Source organism: Microchirus variegatus (assembly GCF_963457635.1).
Source record: "Microchirus variegatus genome assembly, chromosome: 2".
In the NCBI taxonomy this organism is placed as follows: domain Eukaryota; kingdom Metazoa; phylum Chordata; class Actinopteri; order Pleuronectiformes; family Soleidae; genus Microchirus; species Microchirus variegatus.
In genome coordinates this window covers 15,665,695-15,686,232 of record NC_139803.1, presented here as the reverse complement: position 1 = coordinate 15,686,232, position 20,538 = coordinate 15,665,695, and the positions used below count along the sequence as shown (strand labels likewise).

Below are 20,538 nucleotides of genomic sequence, written 5' to 3'. Positions count from 1 at the left end.
AAACATAAACATGATTTGCAGTCTGCAAAATATTTTTTTTAATGCAAATATTTTGTCTGTACTGTTGTTGTTGGTGAGTTCAGTTTGTTATATGAACATTATTCCTGAGTCTCTGTGACATATTAGGAGGATTTTATGGCCAGTTGCTTTAGATTTATTACATAATGCACCTTTAATTAAACAAATAAAACAAATAAAATAAAACTATATACTTTTACTCACAATAACAATAACTTTTTGCCGCTTGCTCGGTATTTTATTCTGAAAATACACCGGAAACGCCATTGTAGCCTTTGTGATCTTGACGCTTCACAGACGCTCAGTGCGCCTCTGTGTGTCTGAGCCCTGGCAGGAAGGGAGGTGATGTCCTTACAGACACAGAGGCAGACGCGTGTTTTTGCTCCTCCAGCTCAGTGTACAGAGACAAACAAACAAACAAACAAACAAATAAACTTGGATGTTTTTTTTTTCTTTCCATCAGTGGTTTGTTGTCCCCCGGACCAGATGTTGTGGGGACTCCCTCCCTCACTCTCATGTGCTCAGTGCTGATGCCGCTGCTGCAGCCGCTGCTCCGGGGCTCAACTTGAAGTCTCGCTCTTTCTTGAAGGCGTGAAGCTCCAAATGCATTCGCTCCTGGGCCGGCAAAAGAAAGAAGAAGAAGCCGCCGGGTTCGGCATCGATCTGGGTCTGTCTGCGGGCTTCCTGCCCCTGCACGGTGCCGCCACCATGTTCAGCTGCGTGGGCTGCTTCTGGGTGCTGCTCTCCTCCGCTCTGGTCGCCGTGTGCAGTTTCAGCTTCATATCTCCTGCCTGGATTGTCAAGGACCAGCTGAGGAACCATCTTCACCACCATCAGCAGCAGCAGCAGCAGCAGCAGCAGCCCCAGCACGTCAACAACAAGGACTCTGTGAGCTTCGGCTTGCTGTGGCACTGCTCCGAGTCTCTGGATCACATGTACCGGTGCTACACCTTCGGAGGACTGGGCAAATTCTCAGAGATTCCCTCCAGCTCCTGGCAGGTACTTTACCTCTCACACACACATACATATGGAAGTGGTTCTCTCATGGTGGCCCCTGAGGGGCCCATTGCACAAAGTTGCTGTAAGTTGTTATTGTATTAATCTGTATAATTAGGCCTGGCTGGGTAATGTGACTAAAAACGTTAACACAATAAAAATAGTCAGGTCACTATCAATAATCTCAATAATGATCATAATAAAGAGTTGGAGGGAAAGTTATGCAAAGTAGTTAAATATGTTTTAAACTTCTATATACACAGTAAATGCACTTGTTACACACAAACATTCATATTGATTATGTGTCTCATAATAATAATAATAATATAATTTGATATTAACCCTTACTATGTTAAAACATACAATATATACAGAGGCTATAAGAATGTGCAATATAGAGTGTCTTATATTGTTTTTTATAGCACAACTTATAGGCAATTTTCCACCCAGTATATGAAATTTGGAAATATGTCAAAGTTCATGCACAAAAGAAAACTATTTTATATCACGACTAAAAATGCGATATAAAATGAATCATCACTTTGACTCAACAACACATAAGAAGACGAAATCCTCCCCACGTTTTTTAAAGCCTGAATATGTGACATATAAACACACACACCCCCAGGATGTCCATATAAGGAGTTGTGTACTATTCCCACGGCAATTTACTATGGGTGCACCTGCCGTTATTTATTCAACCAAACACGCTGAAATTGTAAGATTTAGTTGATACCAGTTCGATAAAAACGATGCCGAGAGTGAAAAAAAACAATTACATGGACAATTACCACCAAGTATCCAGAGGTTGTTGATGTTGAGGGACAATACAGCAGGTGAGTTCAATCTGAGGCATGTGAAGGTTTGTCATGTTGTGTCTCTAGAGATGTTTTTTTGAGTTTCTGTTGCCTTTCTATCATCTCAAACAACTCTGTTGGTTCTCGCCTGACCTCTATCATCAACGCTGCTTTGTCTGCCTCTTACTGGATATTTTTCTCCTTTTCAGCCCATTCTCTGTAAACTCTGTTGATGTTTGTGTGCGTGAAAAATAACTGTAGTAGATGAGCCGTTTCTGACAAGATACTCAGGTCAGCCTGGTTGGCACCAACAACCACGCCACATTCAAAGTCTCTAATATCACTGTTCTTCCTCGTTCTGATGCGTTGCTTCTGAGTTGCCGCCATCCGATTGGCCGATTACATATTTGTCCTAACGTGCAGTTGAACAGGTTGTACATGAAGTGACTGGTGAGATTACATGGGTCCATATTGTTTTTTTTATCAAAGACAACTAGTCAGAAAAGAGCAGAATAGTCAAAGGGAAATACGTGAGAGATTTATTTTGCTTTTAATCTCAGTTAAACCTCAGAAAATCTGAGGAAATCGAGTTCCCAGAATATACGATAAAATAACAAGAGCTGATGCTCAGTTATACTTAGCTAGGCGCTGGATCCTCAATCTGTATTTTGGTTGCTTTTGGGGTTTTAGAAATAAACAAATCCTGAATAATTTCCCCTACATCATTTTTGACTGGCGCTGACACTTGCACTTTGATCTGAGTGTGCTGATGTCATTACGTTATATAGTGGAAAATAATAATTCAACATACTTTAACCCTTCTGTTACCGTCCTGTCGTTGTTCATGGGATTTGACTTGCGCTGTCAAGAGAATTAAAAAACTATGAACTGGCCGATCTGTCATGCTGGCACAGCATCCCCTGCGACCCTCATGTGGAGGATAAAGTGGTAGAAGATGCATGGATGGATACAGGAAAGCAAGGATTGATCTTTGTGGCCATCATCAAGACGTCCGCGGAACGACAAGGTCCAATCACAGACGAGGTTCACCAGCACGTCACACGTTTGTGATTCCTAAACGGTTGAATAACTGCCAGATATTGAAAGGGAAAGTTATGTTGCAAAAAAAAAAAGGGGCGGGAAGCACTCGCTCGTTGACGATTTTGGACAATTCTGCAGCCATATAATCTATCGCTCTTGGCCCTGATGGTGCTCTTTGACAAGGTTGGCCTCCCGAGTGCACCTCGAGCAAATGGTGGACATCACCATCACCGTCACTTCAGCAATATTAGCAACTCTTGGTTAGCAACCTTTCCAGGTTCCACCTGGAACCCTTTTGGAGGGTTCCACCAAGAAGCCTTTTAAAACCCTTTATTCAGGAAAGGGGTTTTAAAGGGTTCTCTGGATCAAAATGGTTCTTACTGGAACCATTAGTGTTACCAAGAACCCTTGAAAAACCCTTTCTTCAGGAAGGGGTTTTTCAGAAGCAAGTGGTTCCAGGAAGAACCTCAGCCCTTGTAGAAGAGCCCTTTTGGAACCCTTATTTCTAAGAGTGTACCTCCAACAACAAGTGATAAACCTGCCCACTGTCATGCATGTGAATCCAGCATAAATGCCACTATATCTCCTCGTCCATCAGCTGTTAGGCCATGTGCACCATCCACTTCAGTTCATTTGTTTCCTTTTTTGAGCGTCTTGAGGCAGAACTAGTTTTGCGTGGCTGCAGGTCAGGGTTGGCTGACATCAAACGCTGCAAACATCTTGGATGTGTCACAACAAACTGGAGAATAATTACGGTGGCTCCGCTTGCTTTCCTCCTCCACCTCCTCAGTCACTTTTCATGAAAACACAGCGGGGACGACGATGATGATGATGATGGTGATGATGATGACGACTGCTGCAGAGTAAAGGAGTCGTTCATCTGGCTGCAGGAAGGGAAACATGTATCACAGAGAGCAGCGTCTGCAGCGCAAACATGCCAGACACACACTGAGTGTCTGTGAAGGCTGCTCTCGGCTGCAGCGGGGGCGCTCAGTTTGAGGATTGTTCATCAGTCTGTGAGCAAAATGTGCAACTGGCTCTCACCAGACATGAGGAGGATGAGATAGCTGTGTCTTTGAACCTGGTCGTTCAGTGGCTGGACATAAGATATGCAACTAGAGGTTCAATTGGGCACTGCAATCCAAATTAAAAATCGCCCTCCCCACCTAGGAACTCAAGGTTGTCCGGTAGATTGAGGAATCAAAACAGAACCAAAACGGTCATATCACCACTTAAACTAAAAGGTTCAGTACTTCCTGCATGACTGTACCGACACAATCAATGGACTAAAATACAGCAGAAGGGGTCTGGATGCAGCTCACGATCTCCAGCTTTCAGCAGTGCTGATTCCTCCGGTAAATATTACGATTGTAGCCATTGCTTTGCTAAATGTTGGAGATTAACGCATGTTTTTTGGGATTTTTAAGTCTTTTTAAGTTCGGCATTGTTTGGTTTGATCCCTGTGTGGAACCAGAGCAGGTACTAAAGACGTACCAGGTGCTATCGCTAATGAAAAAGCAAAAAACGATCAGTCGAGTTGTGCCACAATACTCCTTTTCCACAATGTAAACAGTAACAGAATTGCAGGCTGCAATTAACAGTCAAGCCAATGTTACAATCTGCACACTTCCTTAATCTCTGATGACACATCGTAGAATTTCAGGATTAAATACAATACATTTCTTACATACACCTCCTTTAATATCCGCCCTGAATCATTTGATCACATGCAGATCTGCAAGTTTAAACACTCCAAATCTGTCCTGAATGTGTCCTCAGATCTGGTCAACACATTATTTCTTTTTTCAAATATTTAGTTTAACCTTATTTCATGTTACAGCAGCGTGAGTAGAGCTTTCACTCCAGCTTCTCTCACCTCTTGGTCCCTTGTTTGCGAATGCTTGAAATAATGACAAATATCGAATTGACTTTTTGCTTATTAGACGGATGAGATCTCCATCACTTAAAGGTGCATTATGTAATAAATCTAAAGCAACTGGCCATAAAATCCTCCTAATATGTCACAGAGACTCAGGAATAATGTTCATATAACAAACTGAACTCACCAACAACAACAGTACAGACAAAATATTTGCATTAAAAAAATATTTTGCAGACTGCAAATCCTGTTTTGGCATGTGGCGCCACCTACCGCCGTCTACCAATCTAGAGTCTCAGCTGCCGAGCAACCACGGGTTGCCAGTTTTTGGCCACACCCTTACATATGGTACCTTTAACTACGTTTGTATCCCTATAAATCAACCACAGATGTACGGTGCTGGAAACGTGTGACAGCTCTTCTTGAATTTGACCCTGGAAAATGTGTAGGATGTCGACTTAAGCCTGACTGTGAAACAGTTAAAGAGTCTGAAAGGTTGTGCGAGGAAAAAAAAACAACAACAATTGGCCTTGTTAAAACTCTTGTATCTGGGACACTTATTATTCATGCACGCTGTAGGATCATTTAATTCTTGACTAGAGGCAGGGTGTTTGGATGCCCCCAGCCTCGTAACCCCTTCTGTAAAAACCTTCACAATAAAGGACCTGCTCTGCTATACCACCTTTGGAGTGATGATTTATGTATGAAGGCGTGAAGGGGAATTAGCATTTGAAAGGGGAGGTATTAATAAGTGGATGCTCACTCTGTGTGATCGTAGCACTAGTGTCTGTGAAGTGAGAAGAAAGCAGCGGCCTGGGTTTGTTGTTGTTGTTGTTTTTTTTTGAAGGGAAGCGGATGCAGTGAATGAACAACCGATGTGATTGACTTTTCTGTCGAGTTTCATCTCGTTTCGATTGGAACGTTAAATGCCGCACATCCTTCAGTGTTGCACACTGTTTAAGGCTCATTTGGCTAAAATCGGGAGTCATTTTGCCAGTTAGCCAGTTGTCAGTGAGTTAATTAGTGGGTCTTCCTCTGTGTGTGTGTGTGTGTGTGTGAGGCTGCCTCTCCGTGCACTGAGTGCTACACGTGTTATCTCGGCGAGAACCCGAGCACACGATGCTGCTCCCGCAGCCATTAATAAAGGTGAAGGGGCCATTAAGTTTTCATCAGAGCCACTTTATTACTCCACCACTCCTCAGTGATGTGCACATCATTTTGCTGATGCCTTGTGGTTTTTTTTGTCAACCTGCACGGAAAAACAAGCCTGTTTTGGTAAGACATAATATGTGCTTGTACATTGGGCTTTTACCTCAGCAGCCATTTGTTGTTCATGGTAGAACATCTACCTACACTACACTCTTAGAAATAAGGGTTCCAAAAGGGCTGAGGTTCTACCTGGAACCATTTGCTTCTGAAAAACCCTTTTCCCCAAGAAAGGGGTTTTCAAGGGTTCTTGGTAACACTAATGGTTCCAGTAAGAACCATTTTGATCCAGAGAACCCTTTAAACCCAGCTTTCCTGAATAAAGGGTTTTAAAAGGGTTTTTGGTTGAACCCTCCAAAGGTGCGGTGCGCACACATGGCTGCGGTTATTTATAGTTATATTATATTTGTAAATCAGGAAATTACGCTTTTCCAGAGCATGTTCAACTATGCTTTCACAGACGCACATTCATTTCTTATTTGGTATATCTGAATAAATTAAATATAGATATACATAGGAGAAATGTGTGTTTGTACTGGTATGAGCTTACCTTGGTCTGCAGTTTGTGGTTCAAAGAGGAGTCGTACCTGTGTTCCCCGGTTAAGACCGGAGGAACGGGGAACCCCACTTTACCTTAACGGGTCCAGCTCTAACCTGGTCTACTCTCGGTGCACGGCGAAGCGCAGGCGGCACAGTGCGCACACGTCACCAAAACCTCACAGGCAGGTTACTCTAACTCTAACCCTTCCAGTTCCAGACACATTTAAATGCAATAAATAATCACAACAATCACTATTTAATGTAACTATCTGAATCAGCTATAGATATATCATCTATATCGATTGTCCCAACGCCTCTGACGTCAGATCAAAGGCTGTTGGCACGATGATCCGCTTTATTTATTTATTTATTTACTTATTGACAAGAAAGTCACACAGCTATTGAAATTAGACCTATGTGTAATCTTGATAGAAACAGCAGAACTCGCTCCCTGGCAGCTGTCAGTGAGCTGCAGGTGAGTCAGGAGGAGAGCGCAGCACCTTCTTCTTTTTTTTTTTATGGCAACATCCATAGTCCATAGTTTTCTTTGTTTGATACGTCAGGTAATGATGGAGCTGTCCAAAATACCGACGCAGGATTAAAATAATAATAATATAAAAAGGTCCTATGGACCCGGGGAACAAGGAAGTCATATATCCCTCGATCTCAGTTATCTGCTCATCGCAGAACGTCACTTTCTGTTCAGTCTCATTTCATTCTGCGCTTCCGTTGAGTCTGCTCTTTCTACATGTTGACAACTCTTGACTCGCGCAAAATCCTCATTTAAATAGGGCGGTCTTAACCACTTCTGCGCCTGTAGTCAATTGCGGCCGCAATCTTAGTAGTTCACCCGCAAAACATAATCCAGTAACAGGCGCAGTCTTTCTGCTTGCGCAAGCAATTTAGCGCTCTCTGTTTGGAATCTTAGTAAATTAGGACCTTGGTTTACTATGAAAAATCTGGCAGTGGATGGTGTCCAAGTGAAGGAGAGGAGGAAAGGAAAGGAATGAGGAGGCTTTTTTCAGAGGTTGCTCTACTTCACTGCTTTCTTCTTTAAAATAAGTAAATGTGATTTTCTGATTGGAGTTTGGTAAAGGTTTGGTTTGATAAAGGGATCTCTGCTAGTCTACATGCTGATGTGTCCTTGGACAAGACACTTAACCCTGTGTTGCTCCTAATGACTGTGAATGGGTGTGAATGGCAAAACGAGTAGTGTAAAGCTGGTTTCAGTGGTCCTTAAGACGAGAAAAGTTTCCCAATCCTGGTCCTCAGGGATCCCTGCTCTGCATGTTTTAGATCAGGGTTTCTCACTCCTGGTCCTGGGGAGTTTCCCTGCTCAAACACACCTGATTCAAATGGTCAGCTCGTCAGTAAGCTCTGCTGAAGCCTGATAATGACCCATTTATTTGAATCAGGTGTGTTTGAGCAGGGAAACACCTAAAACATACAGGACAGTGCAGGACAGTCAATAGAGGCACTAGGGCGGCGCCCCACCTGTCTCACATGAGGAAAATGACATAAAATAATTTGATAAAAACATGAACATTTTAATAAATGAGCTATACATTATACAGACCGTGAGTACTGTGTGTAATCTGTAATCTATTTAAAGTTGCATTATATAATAAATCTAAAGCAACTGGCCATAAAATCCTCCTAATATGTCACAGAGACTCAGGAATAATGTTCATATAACAAACGGAACTCAACAACAACAACAGTACGGCCAAAATATTTGCATTAAAAAATATATTTTGCAGACTGCAAATCATGTTTATGTTTTTAAATTATGTTTTGGCATGTGGTGCCACCTACCACCGTCTACCAATCATTGCAGTCAGTAGAGTCTCAGCTGCCGAGCAACCACGGGTTGCCAGTTACGTCAGAAAGCGAAATCTAAAAGACCTCGGTATTTTGAATTTGAATGTAGTAACCGTTTTTGGCCACATCTTACATATGGCACCTTTAAGTGTAGTTTAAAAACATTCTCTCACTCGTTTACAGCGAGTGAACGGTCACGTGACGTATTTCCTGTTCCTTAGGGGCGTACTAATATTTACCATAGATTCTCAATACAAAAGGGCCTAAAACATGCAGGACAGTGGCTCTCCAGGACCAGGAGTAAGAAACTCTGATTTAAAGGGAGAGTCAGGGATTTTATGTTTAGATCCAGGGACAAGTCACAAATAAGTTCTTTCCACTGCTCTCACTACTGGTGTGTAAAGAGGATGGTTTAAACACAGAGGCCAGATTCACTCTCACTCATTGATTGGTGATTGTGCAAAGAAAACTAATTCTCATGCACAAGGAATTCAGTGCTGACTACATTATGTGTCATTACCACTTGCAGTCACTCGAACTATCAATTTAACGGCAAAAAAAAGTTTTGCGCTCAACTTTTTTGACTGCATTAAACTGCACCGCCCTCATACTCGGCGCACAGCGTGAACTCACTTGAATTCAAGTCGGCAGCTGTGACTGCGTAGGAACCAAATTGAGACACAGCAGCGTGATCCGTGAGTGTTTTTTTCAGTCGATCGCGCTGCGAAAGCTATCGAGAGTGCAGCCGCTCCTGCATTGTGGTTCTCCACATAAATTATTACTTCTGCTGGGTTTGTGCAGTTTTTCCATAAGCGCAGCAGTTGAGAGTAGTGGCAGCGTGTGAGCATGTCTTTGAAGACATGAGTATACACTTCATATATATATATATATATACAACTCAGGAGAAGTGTGGTGGTGGTGGTTGCCAGGTTCGACGCATCAGTGGCGCTGCTCCTAGGTAAAGTGTGGAGATGGAGGAGGAGGAGGAGGGGGGTACCTGCCACAACACATTTTCACTTGGACTTGTTAATGGCTTATGTGCTTCCAGCTGCTTCACAGCACTGGCTCTGGATAAGCTCGGCCCTCGTACGAACTAGTCTGGATGCTCTTGGACGGTAAAAAAATTGGTGGCTGTTGTCTTTGATCGCCTCACTCACCGCGTGCCCACTGAATGTCAAGGTCGTCTTTTAGCCCTAAACGAGTGGTGGCCAAGCTCCAGCGGCAGTAATTAGAAAACGTCCGAGTTCATCCTCGCGTTTGTCCGTCTGTGCGGAAAGGAAAGGGTAGCGTCTCAAAGCGGCGACTGTGAGCTGCGGAAACAAAAAAAAGAAGGATGCGATCGGCTTCTGGCGAAATCCTCCGACACATGAGACAAAACGCTTGGCCCGCGTTGACACAGTCCCGTGCCAAGAAGATGAATTGTCGACGTTAGTGGAGATGTTTCTACCCTGAATAAGTAACGGCTACATATGAGTGGAGACTTAGCGGTGCATAAACGCTGCGAGACGCTCTGAATGTCATTTCACCACTCACTGAGCCAGAACTAGTTTTAAGACGGAAGATAACTCTTTTAATGAAATTCACTGATGAATCCTTTTGTCTCGCTGCCATTCAGCTTTTTGTCTTTGTGCCGCTCCATTGTTAAAGACAGAACTTGCACAATGAAGGAAAGGTTTACAGGAAATGTCAGAGTTTTTGTTCGCAATTCTTTTCACTTTATCGGAAACGTCCGATGTCAGAGTTTATATACTCAATATGCATCAATATGTACAGTATGTTGATGGCACACATTCTTTCACACATTCTTTGGGAGACATATTTTACTAATTGAACACTATTCAATCACAGTTTTTACTATTTAAATTACATGTACATACAAGTTTTTTCCCCCTCAGTGTAAGGTTCAAAGACCGCTTTGATTTTATTATATTTTTTACAAAATGACAGATTAAGTTCAGCCTGGTCCTGGTCTCCGATTGGTTGGGATAACTCATCATAGGTCGTTTTCACACCTACGCCAGACTGGGTATGATTGGGGACTAGTGCAGGGTTTCTCACTCCTGGTCCTGTGGAGCTGCTCTCCTCCATGTTTTTGGTGTTTCCCTGCTCAAACACACCTGATTCAGATGGTCAGCTTGTCTGATTACGACCTATTTATTTGAATCAGGCGTGTTGGAGCAGGGAAAACACCTAAAACATGCAGGACAGTGGCTCCCCAGGACCAGGAGTGAGAAACCCTGCACTAGTGAAACCAATCATACTCCCCTCCTCGCCTGAGGCGGCGCTGCATCAAGAATTACTGAAGCAGAAGATAAGGCAAACAATTAAAGCTCCCATAGAGTGGTCCTATCGCACATATATGTTAGTAATGGAGGTCTACTTACATACATATACTTGTTTTTACGGTCAAAAACCTCCTAATTGCTGGAAACGAGCCGATAGAAATCTCTCCTCACTGAAGCTCTCATCAGCCGCGCTCTTTCAGACTGAAATCTCACCCCCAGAAGACAGAACTGTGTTGTGATTGGCCAGCCGATGACAGCTTTCCCAACTGTCTTGTTGATTGGCCGATACCTGGAAGTGAAGTAATCAGCACACCAGCTCTCAGAAGCGCAGCTCCCCCCTCTGGAACGGTGGATGCACTGCTACTCATTATCAAAACATTGTTTTAACAGTGTTTGACTCCCCGCCGCAGTCCCTTTTACTTCTTTGACCCGTAGTCTGACCCAGAGTCAGAAGACACTTTAGCAAGCGAAACACCTCCACAACGGACATTTTTCTTCTTCTGCGGTTCAATGTACGCAACCGGATGTGCCCGGACTAGTGCCCGGAGCATGGCGATGTGCTGTTCAGGAGAAATACTGTTCACGTAACTGGACTGCGTTTTTTCAGAAATCTCGCTGAGCCTGAGATTACAATACAACCCAACGTTCTCAGCAATGGCTGAACTGTTTGTTTCGAACCTTCAGGGCTTCATAAACAAGGTAATGGCGCAGATACACACTAAAAAAACAGCGTTAATTGGTCTGCATTATCAAGAAAACTCGCTAATCTGTTGGTTAATACAGGAGCAAACATTGAACTAGGGTTCAATTAAGAAGGGTCTGTTGTGAAAGGTGTTGGAGGGTCTATTCGTTGAGTGGCGACCATGTTCCTATTACGTATGATGAGCTTTGACATGCAAAACTTATCAGTGACTGGATTATTGGTCTGTTTGTAACGTTTATATGAATTGAGCTTAATCTAGGCCCTAGACTTAACTGATTCTTCAGAATTGAGGTTCTTCCTCATTAGGATCGGGTTTCCATGAGGACGACTGATCAAGTCAGTGTTGATGGGAAAAGAAAGTATACACACACACACAAAGGGCTTGGTAGATCCACGAAGACATCATTATTAGAGTTTGATCGATAAGGGTTTTTCTATGCCGATTTTCTCAAAACCCATCAAAAATCAAAGCCGGGTCGAACAAATGTGCGTTAAGTGAATGTTCTTCTTGAACCTGATGTGACGTGCCCTCCCACTCTGAGTATGCTGACATGCTTCTGGTGGAGAGCGGGTTCAGGCAGGGCATCCACTGCTCTGTGCGCCGTCTAATAGCAGAGTGATGGACGGGGTCTGGCCTTTATCGTCTCCGACGAACATGTGAGTGAAGTAAAAGAGTCTGAGTCGACCTTCACCACAGGGGCCACAAGGCCCAACGACACACACACATATACGCGTATGCACACCAATCCCTGAGGAACCTAACATGTAATTCCTGCTGCTTTTCCGACAAATACACCACGCTCAACAGACTCACGGAGGTTTGGCTGTGAAATCTCCACTGATGCAGGCTCTTCCCTTCCCTCTACCTCTTAGAGCGTCTCTCCTTTAACGCTAATGGGGAACCACTGTGGTGAAAGCCATTTGTGGTGGAAGTGTGTCTGACAGTTATAAATGATGTTATGGGGGTCTAATGCACATGCTGTACTCCTGCTTTCCCCTCCCCGTAGGGACTCCTTCTCCCAGTTTGCACGAGAAACAAAAAGTGGACTTGTCTGGCTGCTTGTTCTCGCCGACCTCATTCTGTTTAGAGCTGCGTTCCACGGAGACACGTTCAGAGCATGCACACACACACACACAAGTATGATTAGACAGCTCAAACGCGCACACACACACACAGAACACAAATCTTCTCTATACATTAGAGTGTGATCAAAAGAGAGGTCGATGTGACGTAGAGTGGCTGTCCATGTCAGCTATGATGCAGCAATTAGAGGTGCAGGGAGGGATGGGTGAGGGGCATTAGTTATGGAGGTCTACTTACATACATTTACTTGTTTTTATGGTCAAAAACCTCCTAGTTGCTGTAAATGAGCCGATAGAAATCTCTCCTTACTGACGCTGTCCTCAGCCGCGCTGTTTCAGACTGAAATCTCACACCCAGAAGACAGACTGTGTTGTGATTGGCCAGCCAGTGTAGAGCCTTCCAAACTGTCTTGTGATTGGCCAGTACCCGGAAGTGACATATTCAGCACACCCGCTCTCAGAAGCGCAGCTCCCCCCTCTGGAACGGTGGATGCACTGCTACTCATTATCAAAACATTGTTTTAACAGTGTTTAAAAATGGCTTCTTCACGACTCCCCGCCGCAGTCCCTTTTATGACTTTGACCCGGAGTCGGACACAGAGTCAGAAGACACTGTCGCTCGTGAAACACCTCCACAATGGACGTTATTCTTCTTCTGCGGTTCAATGTACGCAACCGAATGTACCCGGACTAGTGCCCGGAGCAGGACGATCTGCTGTTCAGGAGAAACGCTGTTTACGTGACCAGAAGGGAGATCTCGCTGAGCCCGAGATTACAATAAAACACAGCGTTCTCAGCAGTGGCTGAACTGTTTGTTTCTAAAACTTCAGGGCTTCGTAAACAAGGTAATGACGCAGATACACACGAAAAAAACAGCCTTAATTGGAAACTCCGGTCTCGGTCCGCTTTAAGTTGAAGTGAGAGATTAGGTCATTATTGTTGTCAATCTTGATTTTTGATACCCCTTTGCATGGACGACACAAAGCAGCAGCCGCTGTCATCCATTTTCACCTCTGCAAATAAACCGAACTCTGTTTCCTCTCAGCTGCCGTCGTAAAAAGTAAATCCACTTGTAATGTTGCGGCTTTACAGCTCTCGCAACCGTGTCCCAGTTCACCTCCTCGGAGACCTCTACCCTGACCGCTCTGTGTTCTGTGCTCACTCACCTGAGAGTGAGAGCAGCAGAGGTCATGAGTCATTCTTTTTTTATTTCTTTTTTTTTACGATCATCTCTTGCACTGAGTTGTTTTTCAGGTGGCTGCTTTGCAACAGAGCTACACATCACCTCTCCGCTGGTGGCTGCGCGCTGTCTGCAGAAACTCACACAGCCGCTGCTTTATGAGACAAACATATCCTTGACCTCCAGGCTCAGCCAAATATAAATTAGTAGTGTTTTGTATTTGGTTGTCTGGTGAACTTGACTTATTCCTGTTACATAAATATACTTCTTTGAAAAAAAAGGCACAGTGCGGAGCAGCAGGGACTGAAAAGAGAGATAGATGTTCAGTCCTTTGACAGCAAGTCTTGCGTGAAATGTGGTGTGCTGACTTATTATCATACAGCACATGTTTACTTCAAGGCCACAGCCTTACTGGTGCCAAAATTAATGATAGGGAGTGTGTACTGGGACGGGTATTTTACTGTGATGGGGCATTTTGATGGATGGCTTATACTCCATCACATGCTAAATCATTCCAAACGTCCACTATCTTTATACTGTAATGGAATGGAATGACCAGACTATGTAATGGAATGGTTGAGCTTTTGTCTGGAGCTAATCTTTAGGAATCAGGGCAGCTGAATGATAATATTTGATGCAGATATAATGTGTTTTGTATAATAAATTAGTCCTTTATCAGTCCCTCAGGGGAATTCCTTCTTTGCAATTAACCCATCTTCTAATAGAAATTAGAAGCAGCCCGGGGAGCAACGGGCGGGGGTTGGGTAACTTGCTCAGGGGTACCCCAGCCCTTTTTTGATTTGGCCTATTTGGAACTCGAACCAGCAACCCTTCAATTACAAGTAGAGATTTTTCAGGACCGATACTGATTCCGATTATTAGTACTCAAGGAGGCCGATAAACGATATTTGAAGCCGATATTCATTTGTAGTAAAAGTGAAAATATTAGTGTCAGAATTTTGAATAATACAAACACCAACACTTAACTTTAACATTTAAACGCCTGTGAGTATATGTTTATTAAACAGTTTTTCAGAAATGCAACATGTTAAAGGATTTTTTTTCATCGTAGACGATAGATATCTTTGTTTTAATAATCAAAAATCTCTTATAAAGTAAGTAAAAAAAAAAAAAACATTATTCGTGCCGATAAGAGGTATATATAAGGGCGGAAAGGAGAGAGAAGCGTCACAATTTAGAGGGAGAGAGTTCTATTAAAAAAAACAGCTTTTTATCAGTTGAGGAAAATGGCTAAAATTCGGTCTATTCTGTCGGGACTTTTATCACGACTCAACTACGGACTACTGTGTTACCCTTTATGTTGGGGTTAACCAGGCGGCTCTTTCACGCCTTCAGCTTGTCCGGAATGCTGCTGCTCGCCATTTTAACAAGGACACACAGGCGTGAGCACATCTTCCCTCCCTCCATTGGCTCCCATGTGCGTTACAGGATAGATTTTAAAATCCTTTTATTTCTGTATAAATGTTTAAATGGTCTTGCTCCACCCGTCCCCTCTGAGGATCAAGAATTTGCAGTTGTAGCCTCTAAAACAGTGGTCGAGGGCCAATGTTGTTGTTGTTGTAAGCAATTGAATGGGCCAAAACATTGTCTATCTTCATCAAAATGTGTGTGAGACATTTACTCCACAAACCTGGCCGTCTCCATGACAACACCAGTGGGTTTATTTTTCTAACATTTAGTTTAGCTCAATTGTCAATTCAGCTGATAATTTTTTCAGAATAAAAGCTCTGAACTTCATTTTTTGGGGGAAAATTAGCAAATTTTCAATAATCTGCCGGGCCAGATACTGAAGCTGGCGGGCCAGTTTTGTCCCACAGGCCACCAATTGTTGACCACTGCCCTCAGTTGTGGAATGGACTGCCATGACACATTAGGCAGGCTCCTTCACTGTCAAAATTTGAACTCTTTTAAAGACTCACCTGTTGTGAAATGGTGAGACCAAATAAGGCAGCAATAGACCAGTAGTTCCTGTGTATGAGCAATGTATTAAGGCACAGTCCTAGTTGTAAGTGTGCGATGTTGTGCTTGAAACATTAGGCTGATATATTTATCTGTTGTTTCATACAGAGCCAGACATTGTTGTCTGCCTCTGGTGGGAGCAGTTTACAGACTTTTGTTTGTACACCTCTGCTTGTCTGTGGAAGGCACTTAAAGGATCATTGGAGTGGCTCTGGGTTTATTATGCAATTACCAACTAATCATGCATAATTTACATAACTGTTCACCTTGTTTTGAAAGCCCCGTCCGTGCTGATATTCTTGGGTTTTTACTTCACGATTGTGCATTTGTTATCAGACGCTATATCAAATCCACAGTGGGGGAAAAAAAGAGCCTTGGATTATTTTGATTGAATAATGTTATGATGGTGGAAGCACTGTCAAGTTCTACACAGAGGCAGTCGTCAAAGCTCTTCATGTTGGTGCCTTGAAGGCAGGGTCCCTACTGATCCTTAAAGAGTTCTACATGACTTAAATAAAATGTTTGATACTCACGATATAAAAATGTCATAAAATGACGAGCAGGCGGTTATTAAATATAAATTGGGGCAGGATAAATGAAATTTTTTGGTTCCCATTTCATGCTTTGCTTTAGCTGATACTAGTGCAGTGCCCGTAGGAAGTATGTATTCCTATAGTAGGAGCTGAAGAAGATTTTTCAGTTATGGTAATGCATGATAAGGAACGTAAAGGCTAACATAATACAAACACTGTGCAACCTCATTAGGCACAATGTTAATTTTCGATTAGCGTAGCTAGCTGTTTTGTGACACGCTAATGCTAATCAAAAATGAAAACATTTGCGTTGTGCCTAATGAGGTTGCACAGTGTTTGTATTATGTTAGCCCTACGTTTTGCTAATCGTAGCTTCGCTAGCTTGCCTTTGGAAACAGGTTCAGCATACTAATGCTAAAGAAATATATGCTCGCGTATTGGTGAACGGACACCTTGTCGTTTCAGCATAACACCATGTACTGCAGTGAACTGTGTGAAAATGTCTCACCAACCGTGAGGACAGCCTCTTCCCTCCCACCTCCCCGCTCCAGACAGCGCAGCTGCTGCTGATGAGCCGCTGCCTGTCTGGTGTAGTGTGAAAAATCTGTGAAAATTAAAAATTCCTTCAAAAAAATTGAAAATCAAGGATGCACACCATCGGGCCATGCTCAAAATATATCCAAAGTCTAAGGGCGATCTGACTAACGGTCAGTGAGATATGCCTGTCACAGACAGACAGACACACAGATGCAACTTTAAAGATAGATTTACAGTTCTCCCAAAAATGTTGCATGTCCTGCAACGTCCAATTCATGTTTGTGTGTTTGATGAACAGGTTAGCAGACTCTTCATTTCGTCAGCAGTGCATTTTTTTGTGGCTCTGACCAGAATAACATGGTGCTGTGCAGAAGCAGTGCACGCTCAGTCACGGCCAAACGTGAATTCAGTGAGAAGTGGAAACTTTTAAAAAATTAAAGTGCCTTTATTGTCACGACGCGACCATGTAGACTGAAAAACAATCAAACTTCCAACTTGTCTTGACATTGTAAGTTTGTCGGAGAGTGCCTTGTTGTGTCTTTATGGTTTTCAAGTCTCTAATTATCCCTACCCAGAGAGAACCTTGAACTAAACTCATTCTGACTCTGTGAAGTGCTTCTTTTCTTTTTCTATTTTATCTCTGTTGTGGCTGAGTGAGGCTTAAACCATCCAAAGATTTGTCTTTGGTGTGTTGTGGACTTCTTTGTTGTTGCTGTCATGTGAAACCTGCAGATTTGACGCTTGAAAATCCTCGACAAAGAATCATTGATTAGTTCCTTGTTACTGTGTTAGTTACCAGACATGATGAGTCTACTCGCAATAAAGCAGACAGAGCTTTGTCATCAAAAAGTTTTGAGTATTTCATTTTGTTTTTCTATGAAAGCCATGTTGAAAACAGAGATCAACATATTGTTTATGAAATGCTCCTGAGCTGTGAGACAAACAACTATATCGACCAATACGAAAAAGCCTCTGCCAACACTTACTGCGAAACACCCTATCTCACAATGTTTTAAACAGTAAAAAAAATACTTCCTGTTTCCGCCCCCTTTATCAGATCTGCTCCAGATTGCAATGGCGCCTTCCTTGGGTCACGTCCCAACCCACAAAATGTCATGGAAATAGGTTCTGTCGTTTCTGCGTACCTTCCTGTGTTTATTTGATGGACGTTGGACTGGTTCTAGCATCATTACTGCTTTCTTTTCATTCATGAGAAGGAAGTTAAAGGTGCATTATATAATAAATCTAAAGCAACTGGCCATAAAATCCTCCTAATATGTCACAGAGACTCAGGAATAATGTTCATATAACAAACTGAACTCACCAACAACAACAGTACAGACAAAATATTTGCATTAAAAAAAATATTTTGCAGACTGCAAATCATGTTTATGTTTTGAACTCATGTTTTGGCAAGTGGCGCCACCTACCGCCATCTACCAATCATTGCAGTCAGTAGAGTCTCAGCTGCCGAGCAACTACGGGTTGCCACTTACGAGACCTAAAAGACCTCGGTATTTTGAATTTGAATGTAGTAACCGTTTTTGGCCACATTCTTACATATGGCACCTTTAAATAATTCAATTACTTGTTGATATTTATGTCTTTAGTGGGGTTTCTTTGCTGATGCTACTTATTTAGTTATATTTAGCCAGAATAATACTGCCTTCTGTACCTTTAAGTAAATGGACACCAACAGACGTGGAATGGATGCAAGCACATGGACACAATTCAAAAACAAACCTGTGCAGCGTGTACTGTAAAGCATGATTTATACTGGACAGAAAAAAAAGGTCTAATTTACAGCTCTTCCCCCTCGGTTATATAAACAACTTCATCAAATCCGTCCAGCCTGCAAATAAATAAACTGACAGCACCGAGATGACTGAAACCACTTGCCGGAGCATAAATTGAAAGTGCTGCACGACTCTGCCTGAGAAGTGCCTGACTTTTTTAAACAAAACCAGAAAAACATCAGAATTTGCAGTTAGCGCGACCCTTGGATGTCACAGCACAATTTATTGACAATGACTGGAATTTGTGATCTTTTGCCTTGAATTCCACAACAATCGCCAACGAGTGGAAAGTAAAGGTGCTTTCACACCTACAGCATTTGGTGCGCACCAAACGTGTTTGGTCCCTTGGTTCGGTTCGTTTGAGTAGGTGTCGATGTAATCTCGGTACTTTGGTGCGCACCAAATCATCCGGTCCAAGACCTGCCTGAAGGGGTCGTCTCGGACTGCTTTATTTACCCTACTTTGGTACAGTTCCTCTGGTGTGAAAGCAACCAAACCAAATGGGACAAAACGGTATAGTTTAATCCATTATGGCTATGAGATGAGATACGGGATTACCCCGTCCTCTGCCCTGCGTCAAAATTTGAGATTAATTCGTTTTTTTTAATCTATTGACAGCCCTACTGAAAACACAAATGTTGCTCTGTAAGTGCCTCATCTTTGGTGCAACTTCTGTCTACTGTCGTAAGTGAAACACCTCCACAACGGACGTTCTTCTTCTTCTTCTTCTTCTTCTTCTTCTTCTACGGTTCAATGTACGCAACCGGATGTGCCCGGACTAGTGCCCGGAGTAGGAGGAGCTGCTGTTCAGGAGACGGGATCCTTACATCACGATTCCAGGCTTTTTCAGAGCGCTTGCAGAGCCCGAACAAACAGCTTTAATTGGAACTTCTGGTCTATGGGAGCTTTAAGCTTAACGTGCCCAAGTCTAGATATAAACAGTGGGGTGACCGAGCCTTTTCTGTTGCTGTCCCCCAGACTCTGGAATAAGCTCCACCCTGATATTCGCGTTATCACTAATCTGGGCCTTTTTAAATCCAAACTTAAAACATATTTATTCAGAATGGCAGTAGTGTGGTGGCAGTATTTATTCTTTTAATTCTTTTAGTTCACTTTTTATTCTTGCGCGTTTTTTAATTGGTATTTTCATACTTTGATTTAAGTTTCATGAATGTGTCTGTTTTTAATGCTGTGTGTGTGTGTGTGTGTGTGTGTCTGTAATGCTTTTATTTTGTAAAGCACTTTGGTCACCTGTGGGTTGTTGTTGTAAAGGGCCATTGGAACAAAGTACATCACATTACATTTCTCTTCACAACGACCTAACACAGGCAGAATAATAACATCAAGAACAATACAAATCACCAGAAGTGAATGCACATCCTCAATCTGTATATTATTTAAGATTATGCATCATTATAGCTATTTATTTGGTGACATGTTGAGACTCTACCACTCTGTCCTGAAGTGGAGAAGTGTCCTTTCTCAAGGCGATCTAAACCCTGTCGATTTTTGTCACAACCTTCATGATGTCGGACTTCGGAGCGCCGGGTGTGCGTGTCGGCTTTGAGACGAGTGTGTAGACGAGTGTGTAGACGAGTGTGTAGCAGTGCGAGAGGTCAGAGCTGCGTATGAGATTTAGGAAATTGGAAGTGCAGAGGAACAGCTGTCCACATGATGGATGGAACAGGTGCCTCAGAGAGAGAGAGAGAGATGAAGAGGAGGTGGAGAGGGGAACGTGTCGATCTGCATTTTATACGCATCTTGGTGAAATAGAGAGGAAATCAGTGCGTATGAGTAGGAGAAGGATTTATGATCTGACCAGCGTTGATGGATGGATGTTACCTGTGGTGTATGATCGTTTTCCGCTGCTTTTTATATCTGAGATTTGATATTCTCAAAACAATAGGCCTCTGCAAAGAGAAAAAACAAAAAACTCCAGAGCATTGATGGTCAAAAATGTGATATACTCCACCCGGGCAGACAGCGATACTGTATGTTTATTCAAATATTGGCTGAATTCCCAGCAGCAGAGCATGAGATGTTTATCCCATTTATGAAATACAGTCTTTGCTTTGGTGATATTTAAGAGCCTCTGATCAGCAGTTCCTCAGGTGGACACGCAGCAAGCGTCCTGACTGATCGG

General features: G+C 42.8%; 1 protein-coding gene across 1 annotated transcript in view; it reads left to right on the top strand.

Moving 5' to 3' along the window:
* Nucleotides 1-621: 621 nt before the first annotated feature.
* Nucleotides 622-20,538, top strand: part of lhfpl7 (LHFPL tetraspan subfamily member 7) — a gene marked incomplete at both ends in the record, with an annotated part of 150,379 nt that continues 130,462 nt past the window's right edge. Inside the window, one exon of the mRNA XM_083910726.1 lies at nucleotides 622-1,017. Coding sequence (XP_083766852.1) covers nucleotides 622-1,017 — 396 coding nt within the window. The remainder of the gene's footprint in view (nucleotides 1,018-20,538) is intronic.